We start from the raw sequence: 14,296 nt of genomic DNA on the forward strand, positions 1-14,296 counted from the left end.
TTGTACCTTCGGGCTATCTATCGTGACTTTTCCTATAAGTGGCTATAAAACTATAATATCAAACTATGGGCTCTTCGTATGATAATAGCTTGTAGTACAGCAAATTATCTTGCACATTCGATAGTAATTAGAAATAAATTAAATACACAAGATAAGAATATGAAGATATACTATATGTGTACAAAACCTTTTATGTTGCCTATAATCTCATTCAACAAAAACTAAAACAATTTTATTAATACTAAAACTAATATGTTATAAAACTTTGTTACACTTTTACCACAATATCTGTTCTAATGTGCCCATAGTTCGGTGCAAGTAGCGTTCTCGAATACACGTTCATTCGGCATTTATCAGCGCGACTGACCGCATGCCGTGTGAAGAGGTTCCAGTTTGTTAGTCCGAAATCGTAGATACTGCTTCATGTTTGCGTAAAAAATTGTTTAGTGTGGGACGTTCCTTAAATTAGTGTTTAATACGAATGATGCATTGATTGAGAAGATACGTTTCTGTGACGTATACAATAGTAAATTTTGTTTGATTGTTCAATTTTGTGAATTTATTTTAAGTAAGTTAAACATTGTGATACATTGTGATGTGACCTAAGCATCAAACTTATGAATACACGCGCTCTCTTCTTGTTAGTTTCACCTCGTTTGTGTTCATCCAGCTGTGGACACATATTAGACCTTTGCTTCTCTCTCACACTGTCTTGCTGTCTATCAGACGTAGACAATTGTTATCGCTCTCGCTTGCTATAGCTGATGTCAAATGCTAGCAAGAATGTTTGCAACTTTGCACCGCTGACTCATCGCCACAGAACGTCTGTGTGCTCCCGAACATGTGTGTCGTGCTATTCTCTCGCAACTATATGGTTGTCGTTGGTTCTGTGTTTAGTGTAAAAATTTGCTCGCAACAATAACGTACCCGATTCACGTTTCCGGAAGTGTGTTGTTGTGCATAGTGCAAATAAAGCTTAAAATATAAGCCATCAACATCGAGAAGTAAACAAACAAATAAACCACGCTTAATACAGTGGCAACACACTAAATGCAATGCATCGTGCTGTGATAAGAGTTCTGATTGCCCAATTGAAAAGCAGACACCATTCAATGTTTTGAGTAACCGGCCGGCGAGTTGGATACTACTGGAGAATTGTTTTCACTGAGACAAGACACGGCCAGAGAAAATGTCCCGCACCGACTATGTGATTGTAAAGGTAAGTGTAGCTGGGTGTCTAGACTGCCATGGTGGTAAGGTAATCTCGGAACGTGATTTATTACCCAGTCGAGAGTGGTAAATTGTATTTGGGGATTTGCACTGAATCCTCCATACGGAATATTTAAACAATGTAGACGTCCCAGAATGGGTGATACGATTTATTTGAGCAGACTGGACTGGAAATAGCTTACTCTGACCTCTGACCATTCTTTACAGCCTGACCATAGCTTATAACATTTTTGATTTGTTTTTAAATTTTTGTTTTTCAACGCAAAACATCTTCGGTTTTTATCACCGTTTTTGGTACAAATTTTACAAAACCGTATGTTTAACATCCATTGGTCTAATGCTAATCTTACAAAATCGAAAAGAAGAAAAATGTCTTCTACAACAAACAACAAACAAAATTGTGATCACATGGTACTATTCGATTGTAATGCACTGAAAGCTCCCCAAACTTTCACGAACAGATAAATAAGGCATAAAAAATAAATTAACTTTTATGTTCATTGCAGCATGACCGCGCAAATGGCAAATATATACAAATGATGGTCTACAAGATTATTGAGTTATAGAGTTATTGTTATTGAGTTTAAGAATTAATATAAATAAACAATATGACTACTACAACAGGGCAATATTTTAAAATATCAAAGAAACGTGCTGGTGGTTCAGAATACATTTTAAATTTTATTTGACTGCATTTGCACTGTGATTGCAATTAATAGAAACTAAACATACTAGATTATCCATATGGATTGACACGGGAAATTACAACTAAACAAAATACAGTCCGAACTCACTGGTTGAACTTCGATTCCCTGCCAACTATTCAATATGTGCTTTTTAGCTGGCACGTTTTTTCATACAAAAAAAAATCTTAAATTTTCCTCGGCATGCCATAAGATTTTTGTGAATTTTTCAAAAACCGGTTTTCCCATACAAACGCATGCTTTTTAATTGAACTGTCAGCCAACTATTGAGCGTTCAACTAAAAAGCATGCCAACTAAAAAGCGTTCAACTATCGAATTCTGACTGTACAACAAAATAAAAAACCCACTCAAGGTCAAGAAAAACAGCTGAGAGCTGAGATTACGGGATTGGATTTGTTACGATGTGTGTAATTTACTCTTCCTAGGACCGATTTTCTAGTATAGTCGTCAACTCACACGCATTCACAATATACCCGCCATGTCACCAATTGTCTACTCATAATCATCAAAACACAAGTTACACAGTTACACAGTTACAGTTACCTAAAATTGGAAATTTTAAAATATCCTCGAAGAGTTTTATGTGAAGAGCCAATTTGAAAATTCAAGCATAAAAATTATTCAAAAAGTTACTTTGACAAACCTAGACCAACCAACTAGGGATAAGAACCAACCTATGAATCATTTTGTTTTACGCTCGCGTAGGTCATACAATTATCACACCTTTCTCGATTATACACTTCACACAATCGTGTTTACAACCAGTTCTTCCGCAAAAAAAAAACATCTAAAATAAATACTCGTGAGGTCAAATAAAATGTAAGCATAGTTATTGATACTGGCCATCCAAAGTATGAGCACCCAGACATGCTGTCTGCGAAATCTTTTTCCACTTAAGCGAGCAGTCCATCGTGGTGTAGTTGAAATGTAATAGAAAATATATGATGGAACAACTTCTATTATTTCACAAAGTCTCGTCTCAACTGATAAAGCCTCCCGTTTGAGATCACGCAATGAGCTTACCCTGTTGTTATGCAGACAATGGACTGGTTTTAGGCAAGTCCTTTGAAGGTAATTAGTAGGTTGTACAAGATTAAATAACGAACTTTCGTGTGCCGGTCTGCAGAAAAGGATCTCGTTACCAATTCCTTTTTACAGACACTTTCATGAAACACTAAAACCGACTTAAGTCATTAAACAAACAAGTTTCTTGCAATATGATTATTTGTTATGATTTATTAATACGTTTTTATTTGTATTCTTAGTAGTGAAGTAGTGTTTGATTTGAATCTTTCATATCATAAGTTGGTTAAATTGAAAAAAAATGGAATGTGCTGCTTGTTGAATTAAGTTTAAGTTTAAGCGTAAAAGAGTGAATCGATAGTTTGCAATGCAGGAATTATGTGGTCTATTTCTGCAATAAATCACTACTATGCTAGTAAAAGATCCAAATATCTTTAATCGCTATTCTACCACCGACAAACCGACGTGACACTTCGAACAAAATGAGCTTCAAAAGTTGTCTCCTTATTTCAAATGAAAATACGTTAAACACTAGCGCCATCTCTATAATGATTCGCTTACTACACTGACACAGAGAAGAAACTGCTAAATCCCCTTTTTGTTTTTCTTCGCAAATTCTAATGCGTATTTAGAAACATGTAAAATGATTTTCCTGGGTGTTTTGTCCAATAATTCTCACAAAATTGTGCCTCACACTTCCTTCGCAATTTGTATTTAGAAAAGTTGTTTACATCGAAGCAGCAGTGAACAGAGCTTACTTTGACAGAAGTGTTCGCCTCACTGGTAAATGACAGTACTTTCGTGTGGGACACTTTTGTAACACCAGTGTCACGTCGGTTTGTCGGTGATTCTACTTTGAGTGAAGTTACTGTTCTGAGTGACAATTGTCATGTGTTTATTTATTTATTTATTTACCAACATATGTGTCTTGCACTTTTGAGGCTGTGACAAATTAAGTACTTCAAACCTATCCTACACCTTAATCCTAAATTATTCGCCTAACATCTCCCTTGATCCAGTGTCGCCAAAATTGAAGATTAAAAAAATATTTTCTTTAAATGCATTGGTCGTTAAATTAAAATCAAAGTGATGGGACCATGTTTTGAATTGCCTTGTCATAGCTAGTAACGGTTTGTTGTATCCATATAAGGTACGCCTGTTCTCGCCGACAAGTAAGTTACGAGAGCGAAGAGGTCTCGATGGCGCGTAGATATTGTTCTTCTCTAGTAAATAAGGGACATCTAATTTGTTTTTTTTTAATATTTTGGCTACAAATACACATTGGTTAACCTTAAAATGGTGTTCGAGCGTCTGTAGGCCAAGCAGAAGGCAACGCGAGCGATAATTTGGCATGGTTGTAAGTCTTCTGAATTGGTCGCATTTTAAAGCAAGTCTTGTAAACTTCGCAGTTCAGTAAACAACGACTTAAACCATAAGACATCATTACATTCACGGAATTGTCAAAAGATAAAATTAGCATCTTGTATGTCTTGTTAACATTGTAGTCAATATACAAACGGAAATTTAAACTAGAGTCTAGTGTAACATCTAGATCACAGGCTTCCTGGCGACGATGTAACACACTGCCTAACAACGAATAATTATACTTGATCGTTTTTTTTTAGTCTATGAAACGTAATAATGAAACATTTATCGAGGGCCAACTCTAGATCATTTATATTATATTATATTATTTATATTTGTATATTACCTTAGGATGATTTAAGTATCTATTCGATACACATGCTGGTTCCTACAAGACCGAACGGGATCACTTCTCATCAAAACGACAGACCAGCAAGAGGATAAGCATCAACCGCTGTAGAAGTGTCTGATACTTCTCTCGATCTTGCGCCTTCATCTGCCAATCCTTTAGGCCCGTGTCTGTGCTCCGTCGGATGCGATTTTATCGGAAGGCCTGTCAAAATTTTATATGGGATTTGACAGATAACGTCGGACGTGCGATTTCGTCGTACGACGGAATCAAAAAAATTTGATTTCGTCGGACGCCGCAAGGTCTATTTAGGATAGAGGTCGAAGCATAGCTTGTTGCTGTTCCGACATTTTGAAGCTGCGTTTGACACTTCGATTAGAAAGTGTTTACAAACAACTCACGCAGCAATCTGCAGAATCGAGTGGAACATAATGGATACCTTTACTGCAAAAAAACAAGGAAACAAGAGATATGTAGCATAATTTTAAACTGCGTTCAATACGGAAACAATATTTGTCAACAACGTTCTTTCATACAGGTGCTGAAAACAACTTTATACAGCAGTCTTCCCACAGGAATTTGCGTCTCACAACTTGCCTTCCAGTGAGTTTGGTGAAGGTTTTCGGTATATATGCGGAGAAATAAGAATTGCTTGCAATGTTTAATGAGGTACGTATTCTCCATAAGTAGAAACTACAAGATGCAACTTAAAACAATTAGCTTTTTATCATTTTGTAGGTGATATTCTTTTGAATGAAGCATGTTCAAACCAGCTTTTTTGTTGTACAATCCAACGATCCGGCTGCTGTTCTTATCAAATAATGCTTCAAATATCGCAGCGTTTGTTTTACGGTAGCTGAACAACACTTTTAAACTAGCTTATAGATTGCAAGCACCAACTCTCAGTCGTCTAAACATGCTCAACAATGGAATACGGTGATAGTCTATGAAGCGCGGCGTGCAAACAACACACAACTCCCAGCCAATCGCTAGCGATTGCTTATTTTCATTGTGTTTTCTGAATGTTTGTGATGGTGATCACTCAATACTTAATTCCAGGGTTTTGTGGAGCACCTGGACAAGAACGTGCACAACGTGCCCTGAAGATGCAGCTAGTCGGCTTGAGGAAGGATTTTATTTGGGGCCCGCGAATGGGGATGAATATATTTGTATCGTCAGCATAAAGAAAGTGGTTTCCTGGAGCAAAAACCCCGAATACGCCATACAAAGAGTACAATGAAACGTCGATCAACGTTGGTTCCTTGTGACATACCCAACGAAGCGATGGTACGGTGCAAAGTGTAGTGTCCAGGCCAACAGCTGTTCCGGCAGTCTGAGAGTTCGGAGTTTGACGAGTAGTAAGGAATGTGGAACAGTGACGGATTAAGGATATCGGGGGCTCTAGGCGACTAGACTAGACTAGAGAACTACGGGGCCCCAGGCGACCGCCTAGTCCGCCTACCGTTAGATCCGCCACTGATGTGGAACACTATCGAAAGCAGCCTTGGCCGCTTTGAAGCATTGATAGTGTCAGCCGAGTGATTCGTGCGTTGTGATCGCTGCCTTCTGATTTCCGGCCAGCATCTGCAATTGTACGATGGCAAACCTTACCTGTAGCAGCTCGTTTGTACGTCCGGCTAACAGCTAAACCGCCTGAACAGTAGTACATCATTCGTTCATATTGCAGGTTCGCTTTTCCTCTAGAATGCTTATTTAAATTGATAATAAAGGCTTACCAACTGGTTTCAGCTTCTTAAACGTCTTCTTGTTTTCCTTGGACGGTGAGTTGATGAGCTGGTAATCGTCCTTCACGAAATGTGAGGAGCACAAAATATGGTTTTTTGAAGGAGTCCATTTGTCTTCTTGTTTGCAAAATAATATCCATTTGCGCAAAAGAACTGGCTCAGTTGGAAATTTATGGAAAATGATGTCGATGTTGTGCTTTTTTGCCAGATACCGGCTATTGCTACAAAAAGATGCAGCGCAAGTTGTTGTCATGTTGTACACTGAAATTGCATAACAAAATTAGTCTCATGACTTCAAAATTAACACCAACATACCTTTAAACGAGTTAAACTGCACCAAAACTTCGATTATTTTAATATTTGGATGGAATATAGGTCGTTTTTAAAAACTCGGTACGCGTGTAACTCGTTTTTTTTCTAAAACCACCGCCGTCGTATGAAGGTAAACAACTTCTTACCGAAATGTCAAATTTTTCCCACAGCTGTTTGTCAATTTACACTGAATGCTTCAACCTCTATCCTCAATAGACCTTGGGACGCCGCATCCGATTTTATCTGTCAAACTAAATGTGTGGTGTTTTGTAGGAACAATCTCAACTTAATTTTTCATAATCGTTATATTATTAAAATCATCCAAATAATCGCAATATTATACGAAAAAGCGTTTGACAGCACGTGCGATAAAATCGCATGCGATGGAGCACAGACACGGGCCTTATCCCGGCTTTCATGGCAGACGCGCTTTCAAGCGTATAATATAGCCAGCACGCCGGGGCCTGGCGAACTTGATGCACTGAATGATAGTGCAGTCACCATACAGCTTGTATAGCTTGTCGTTATAGTAGCTCCTCCGTAAACTATAGCTGAACTATACTTTCTTCTGCGCGATTTAGGCGATCTAGTTCTTAGTGAATATTCTACTGTCCTACTGATGATCTTAAACACATCAGTAAGGCCCGTGGCAGCGCTCATCGGATGCGATTTTATCGGACGAGATTTATATGGGATTTGACAGATAACGTCGGACGTGCGATTTCGTCGTACGATGGAATCAAAATTTTTTGATTCCGTCGGATCGTCGCATCCGATTTTATCTGTCAATGTAATCATGCAGGTTATGTAGGAACAATATGAAATTATTTTTTATAATGGTTAAACCATTCAAATTTTCGCAATATGAGCCGAAATAGCGTTTGACAGAAGCGTCCGATAAAATCGCATCGGATGAGAGTTGCCACCGCCCTAAGGCACCAAAGCACTTCACAGGCCATTGGTTATTCCATAGACTTGGGTTAACTTACTGAACAATTCTTCCATGATTTCTGTCTTTAGCTGTAACATTTTGTACCCTTTCTCAGGCCAATATGGTATCCAATCGAGCTATACACGTAAAATCAAGAAATTGATATTACTCCAACACATTCTGATCTTCACACCAATTGGTGGAAAATGTCAACCGTAATTTCAAATCACCACAGACATCATGATCAGCAAAAACATCGCCAACGCGCCGACACTGCAATAAAACTCCCGTACAACAAATTACTGCAAATTGTGAGCTCGCGAACGCTCGATCGATGGCGTTTTTCCCTCGCTGGCGAGCGTTTTTGAAAGGCGGAACTAGGTTTCGAACGAGGGTTTTTGAGGGTTCAAGATAGCCGCCAAGAAGCACGCGCTGGTGTGCGATTGTGTTGGTGAACACAATTAAATGGCCAAAAAACACCCCACCACTGCCTCCACCTAGCCTTTCATTGATTCCATGGGCTCCTAGATTAAAGGTGTGTACCAAATTAACATCTTCGCTCCGTCTTGGCACTTGCTGGTACGAGTTTCACTATTGCATCAGCTGATCCGATGGTGGCCATTTATGTACTGTCTACATTCGCTGGTGACCTTGACACTGAGGAAATCGTGTAAAGCCGGCATTGAACATTTAACAATTGTTTATTATATTAACAATTGCTAATTGCATTAATGCTTTTATTAATTTACGGTAGAACATCGATTATCCGTGCAACTCGGGACCGTATGGCTACCGGTTAATCGATTTCCAATGATAGTGGTCAAAGAAATGTCAAATCATAAAAATTATAAAATTCTCTGGTTTTATTAACAATTCATTTTGATTCAATTGATTAATAGTTAGTTAAATTATATGTTAATCAATAACTATAAGTTTAACAACTATTCATGAAGAAATATTAAATTAAAAAATATCACTAGACACTAGAAATATGCAAACAAATTGTTTACCAACTTGACTATCGCTGCAAATGTACACCACTATTGAACAGCTGTCAAATGCATACGCTCGGTTAAGCCTCTCGCCGGTTAATCCGCCCCCAGATAATCGACGATCTACTGTATTTATTCTGTGCCACTTCTGACACGGCCATTCGCGTGCCATGCCGATTGATGGTTACGAAGCTATATCAAACAACCGTTAGTGTAGGTGAAAAAGTAAGAGTAATGCATGATCGGAACGAACACTGTAGGCGAGTAAAATACGGGTAGAGAAAATGAGCGAGATGCAGCTATTTTCTAACGTCAAAAACCTTCGCCTTGCCCTGCGGGAAACACAAACAAAGAACTTCTACATTCCACGAAACGTCATCCAACAAAACACCTCAAACAGTTCAGAGAAAAATTAATAAATAATATAAACACTAAATAAAATAAAGAGGTTTTCGAAACAGTGCTAAGTGCGGGTACGGAGGCGCACGGCTTTCCCTTCACGTACATGAACGTACGAACAGCGCAATCGAAACGTATCGAACTTGCAAAAGAGGCCTGAGTAGGGAAATGATCCGTGATTGAATCCGATTGTGCATGCGCAATTCTGGAAAGCAATAGAAGCCGTACGCACAAATCGCGCAGGGCCGAATGTACAACGGGAGACCTTCTATTTTGGAATATGATGCGCCTTTTGCTTTGTGTAGATAAGTAAATTAGCAAAAAGTTTGGCTCAAAACACGAATTGGTAAGCATTACAGGTGTTTTTTTTGTCTCCTTACCCTCCAGTGTGTAACTTTTCCAAAATGATAGCCATGATAATGAACAGCGATGCGAATAATGCCCCTTCCATGGCGTCAAACGTCAATTATGTTCAATAAGAGTGTATCTTTTCTGTGATAAAGAAGATTCCACCTTGAGGGATTGTATGGCATTGGATGATTAACGTGATGTTGGAATTGTTTCCCTCACTTTCAGTTTTGCTCGCACAGCGAAACAAACATGTTGTCATCTATTAAATTTTAAAAAAAATGAACTAATCAAGGACAGTTTGATTTCACAATGGATGTTTTTTTTTTCGTTTTGTCTCTTTTTTAGACCAAATCCTACATCCTTAGGATGAATCGGGAGGAAAATCTGTGCTGGTTTCATGGCAAAATCTCCCGTGAAGATGCGGAAGAGATTTTGCGCCGGGGTAAGCACATTTCCAAGCGAAATATTTCCCATTTAAATAACATTTATCTAATTCTCATCCGTTTAACATTCAATCACTCGCACACAGAGGGCAGCGATGGTGTGTTTCTGGTGCGCGAAAGTTCCTCCTCCGAGGGCGACTACGTGCTGTCGGTGCTGTTCAAGGGCGAGGTGGTACATTACGCCATCCGACGTCACGGGGACGATGCGTTCTTTTCCATCCACGATCACACACCGATCCACGGGCTCGATTCGCTGATCGAGCACTACCAGAAGGATAAGGGCAATCTGGTGACCCGGCTGCAGGTAATATGCCGCAGCGATCCTCCGCCGCACGATGTGCGCAGCCACGGCACCACGAACCTGCTGCACCGAGCGACAAAAGAAAGCAACTATACGGTCGTGTCGGAGCTGCTCAAGTGTGGGTACCGGAATATTGACTCCAAAAATCAGGACGGCCAAACGGCGGTCCACCTGGCGTGTCTGCACGCGGACGACAAGATTCTGCTGAAGCTGATCGAGCGCGGCGCAAACATTAACAGTCGCGATGCCAAAGGCAACACACCTCTGCATGTAAGAGCAAGCAAATGAAAACTATTTAAATGATGTGCTATAACGTATGCCTTTTACTGCTTTTCAGTACGCTTGCGCGAAGCGGAATGGGTTGGAGATGGTGCGAATGCTGATTAAAGCAGCAGCCAGCCTGCAAGCACGGAACAGCGAAACCGGTTGGGTACCACTGCACGAAGCGGCCGACAATGGCAACATCGAAGCCATTCAGGAGCTGCTAAGCCATCGCGTACCGCACCGACCGCGCACCAACTTTGGCGAAATGCCATCAGATCTGGCTCGCCTTCGCGGCCACTACCAAGTGGTCGAGTTTCTGAACGCGTACGAACCGCAGCGACCGCTGACGCACCGGGACCTCTGGTACCATGGCACGCTTGAGCGTACGGCGGCTGTCGACTACCTGAAAGACTTTGCCGTCAAGTTGCTGCCCAATCTGGCTCATAGACAGCAGCAGCAGCAGCAACCGGACCGCGACGGCAACAAAGAGAACGGCGAGTGTCTGGATGGGCTGGAGCAGTCCACCTCGGGCACGTACCTGGTGCGTTACTCGGCCAAACAGAACGTCGACGTCCTGACGATGCTTTACGACAACGAGCCGAAACATTTCATCATCCAGCGGCAGCAGGACTGGCTGTACATTGACGAAGGCCCGTACATGAACTCGCTCGAGCATCTGATCGAGCACTATACGCGCTTTTCGGACGGGTTGCCAATCAATCTGCGCTTTCCCGTTACGCCCGGACCAAAGCCACCGATACCGGCGTTCGCCACAATACCGAAATCGAAACATCGAATGCATCGTACCGATGGTACGACGGCCGCGCTTCCATCGTACGGCGGCTCGGCTCATCACAGCACGAACGGCAGCGGCTCCCTGCTGGCGGCCGGGCTCACAAGCATGTTTCGCAAGTCTAGTGATAATCCTACCACAGTCACAGCCACCCTTCCATCGAAGGGAATGCCCTCTAGGAACCTTTCCGTGCCGAACGATGCAATGCTGCAGATGAACCGGGTCGGTTTGTTCGATCGAAGCCCCGAGCGGTGTGCACCCGAAACGCCGCGACGCAATTCGAAAGGACCAACGTCGCCCAACGCCCCGGACGAGCCAAAAACTAAACCGAGCGGCAGTAACGCCTCGCCGACTCTCAAGAAAACGCTCATGGACGGGATGAAGAGCTTGCGCAAGAGCAAACAGAAGCTGAAACCGGCAGCCGCCGATCCGGACGGTGGGTCGGGCACTGAAACCAACTCTTCCTCTGCCTCGCTGAACGTTTCTTCGATCGAGCCCACCGTGAGCCCTTCGAAGTTACTGCAGCAGTTGAAGTTTTCCTCCGACTTTAACCTCGTCGCAAGCTGTGCGGCATCCGATGATATCTACAAAATCCCTACCAACAACTGTGCCATCGTTGATATCGACATCGGTGAGCCACCGGTCGTTGCCGTACCCGCACTGTCCACGTCACCCCCGGTGGCTGGCCTGCAGGACGATTCGGAATTGCCACCAGCGATCCCGCCCAAGCTGTCGGCGCCCTTACTCGATTCCGTTAACAACAACAACAACGAATCCGTTACACTGGACTACTTCACCCAAAGCGACGATCCACTGCGGTCCGACACGCTGCCGGACGATGCAGGTGAGGACATTTATTTCGTGGAAGCACCCATTCCACCACCAGCGCGAGCGTGCCTTGAAGCTGCAGCCGCCGCTGGAGGTGCCAGTTTGCTCAACAACAACAACACAGTGACGTCAGACGATCCGGTCGCTATCCAACCCGTACGCAACGCGCCAACCAACTACATCATGACGAAAACGGTACCCATCTTCAGCAGCGTCTCAGTGGAAGAATGTCAAACACCGACCAGCCCAACCTGCGGTGGCCAGATGCGTGCGAGCAAGCTGTTCGAACGGCTCGACTCGAATCAATCGTCCTTCAGCCGGGCTAGCGTGCTCAGTGGCGAGAGTGTGTTTTTCGCCATGTTTCAACAGCAACAGTCGTCGAACACGGCCGCCCAACCCGAGGGACCGAATTACTTCATACCGAAGGAATGCATCCATGCCGAGACGGTGCTGGGGCGCGGTGAATTCGGGTTCGTTTATCAAGGTTTTCTAGACCCGTGGCCAGTCGATACTGCCGGAGGCGGCTACCAGAGCGGCGGTGTGACGCACAAAACCTCCCCGCCAGTGATGATGGGACGTGTCCCGGTGGCAATCAAGAAGGTGATGGACAACCAGGAGCGGCGCGATCGAACCGATTTTCTGCGTGAAGCTAGCGTGATGATACGGTTGCGCCACAACTGTATCGTGCGGCTGATCGGCATCTGCAAGGGACCGCCATTGATTATGGTGCAGGAGCTGATTTCGCTCGGCTCGATGCTGGTGTACATTACGAAAAACAAGGCTACGATCAATCCTAAGCAAGAGATGATGATTTGGGCAGCACAGATTGCCAGTGGTAAGTAAGCGTGTGGGGAAATAGGGTTTTCATGAGCTCATGACCTTTTTTTTTTCATCTTCTTCGCAGGCATGCAATACCTGGAGGAGAAACACTTCGTCCATCGAGATCTGGCGGCCCGCAATATTTTGTTGGCAAACAAGTATCAAGCCAAAATATCAGACTTTGGGCTATCACGTGCAATCGGTGCCGGTCAGGAGTATTATCGCGCTAGTCAGGGCGGCAAATGGCCCATCAAATGGTGAGTAAGCAAAGACGATGAATCACTTTTTGCACTGTATTCGTTCACTGTGTGCAAAACATCATGATGCAGAGTGGAATTGGGTGTTTTTGCAATGATCGGCAAAGTTTGCGAGGCATAAAGAGCCATCATATATGCATATTTTGTTGTCAAATTTATGTTGTACTTAAATTTAAAAAATGGTATTACTTTTTAGAAGGGCAAACAGCCGCAAAGGGTTAAATTTGACTCTTATGTCGTTCTTTGCTCCCCACTTTTTGAGAAACATTTTTATCGAATTATTATTAACACTTTCGAACAAAATTTTAAAAAAACTGAAGATCATTTATACATCTGATCATCAATATACTAATCGCACTGTGAACCCCCCCCCCCTTTTACCTCAGGTATGCCCCCGAGAGTTTCAACTACGGCACATTCTCGCATGCCAGCGACGTGTGGTCGTTCGGCGTTACGCTGTGGGAAATGTTTTCCTACGGTGCGCCACCCTACCACGACATGAAGGGGGCCGAGGTGATTAAGCTGATCGAGGAAGATCAGCGACTGTCCCGACCGGACGCCTGCCCAGACAAGGTGTTCGAGGTGATGCGCAATTGCTGGCAGTACAACCCCAAGTTGCGCCCGACCTTCCGCTTCCTGCATCGCTTCTTCTCCGACGACATCGAGTACCAAAATCTGCAGGAACTGGTTGGGACGGGTGTTGAGATCAATGCGAACGTGACGACACTGACGCATGCGGGTGGCAGCGGCAGCAGCAACAAAACAGCGACTATTACGACGGTAGAACCGATCGATCCGGAAATAGCAAGCGACAATGACGTCGGTGTGCCCTACTGAAATGTGGACAACTACCAGCGGGCGGGTGGAATGACATGTCTATTCAATAATCCGTATTACTCTTCCGCAAAGAGCTTCTGTAAGGACTTGTTTAGGTTTATGGTTGCACTGTTAGACGATCTATATCTATAGTATTGGCAAGTTTCTTGCAGGGTTTTGTTTTTTTTTTTCTTATTTTTTGGCCCCGCTCCGTGATTATTAAGATTATGCTCGCGCCTTTTATTTGGCCGCCATTTCTTCTATAATTTATACAACAGCTATTTATTCTCTTGCGATCATTCCTCTTTCTAGATCTGCTTTTTTACATATTTTACTTATTATGATGCACCGTTTCCCAGACTCAGATTGGCAC

General features: G+C 42.8%; 1 protein-coding gene and 1 long non-coding RNA gene across 7 annotated transcripts; one reads left to right on the forward strand and one right to left on the reverse strand.

Annotated features, from left to right (window-relative positions):
• The first annotated feature begins 342 nt into the window (after positions 1 to 342).
• Positions 343 to 14,148, forward strand: LOC121598645 (tyrosine-protein kinase Shark). 6 transcript variants are annotated; one of them, XM_041925777.1, is made up of 8 exons: positions 343 to 1,219; positions 4,675 to 5,341; positions 5,411 to 5,524; positions 9,748 to 9,844; positions 9,932 to 10,416; positions 10,484 to 12,866; positions 12,936 to 13,107; positions 13,494 to 14,148. In XM_041925777.1, exons 4-8 carry the CDS (start codon positions 9,769 to 9,771, stop codon positions 13,942 to 13,944), a joined length of 3,567 nt encoding a protein of 1,188 aa, XP_041781711.1. In that variant the 5' UTR covers positions 343 to 1,219; positions 4,675 to 5,341; positions 5,411 to 5,524; positions 9,748 to 9,768; the 3' UTR covers positions 13,945 to 14,148. The 6 variants fall into 6 exon arrangements, with proteins under 6 accessions (XP_041781711.1, XP_041781709.1, XP_041781707.1 ...); XM_041925775.1 differs by lacking the exon at positions 5,411 to 5,524; XM_041925773.1 differs by lacking the exons at positions 4,675 to 5,341; positions 5,411 to 5,524 and having other exon boundaries at positions 343 to 568; positions 646 to 1,219.
• On the reverse strand, positions 5,522 to 7,974 carry LOC121598647. Its single transcript, XR_006005598.1, has 4 exons — positions 7,719 to 7,974; positions 6,733 to 6,980; positions 6,409 to 6,678; positions 5,522 to 6,256 (listed from the first exon to the last, which is right to left on the reverse strand). It is a non-coding gene; the product is annotated as an uncharacterized LOC121598647 (long non-coding RNA).
• Positions 14,149 to 14,296: the final 148 nt, after the last annotated feature.

This window comes from Anopheles merus, chromosome 3L, assembly GCF_017562075.2.
Source record: "Anopheles merus strain MAF chromosome 3L, AmerM5.1, whole genome shotgun sequence".
In the NCBI taxonomy this organism is placed as follows: domain Eukaryota; kingdom Metazoa; phylum Arthropoda; class Insecta; order Diptera; family Culicidae; genus Anopheles; species Anopheles merus.

Coding starts and splice junctions, on each gene's coding strand:
- LOC121598645 (XM_041925773.1), top strand. CDS start 1,190: ATGTCCCGCACCGACTATGTGATTGTAAAG. Junction 12,867..12,935: donor GGCAGCACAGATTGCCAGTG/GTAAGTAAGCGT, acceptor TCTTCTTCGCAG/GCATGCAATACCTGGAGGAG. Junction 13,108..13,493: donor GGCAAATGGCCCATCAAATG/GTGAGTAAGCAA, acceptor CTTTTACCTCAG/GTATGCCCCCGAGAGTTTCA.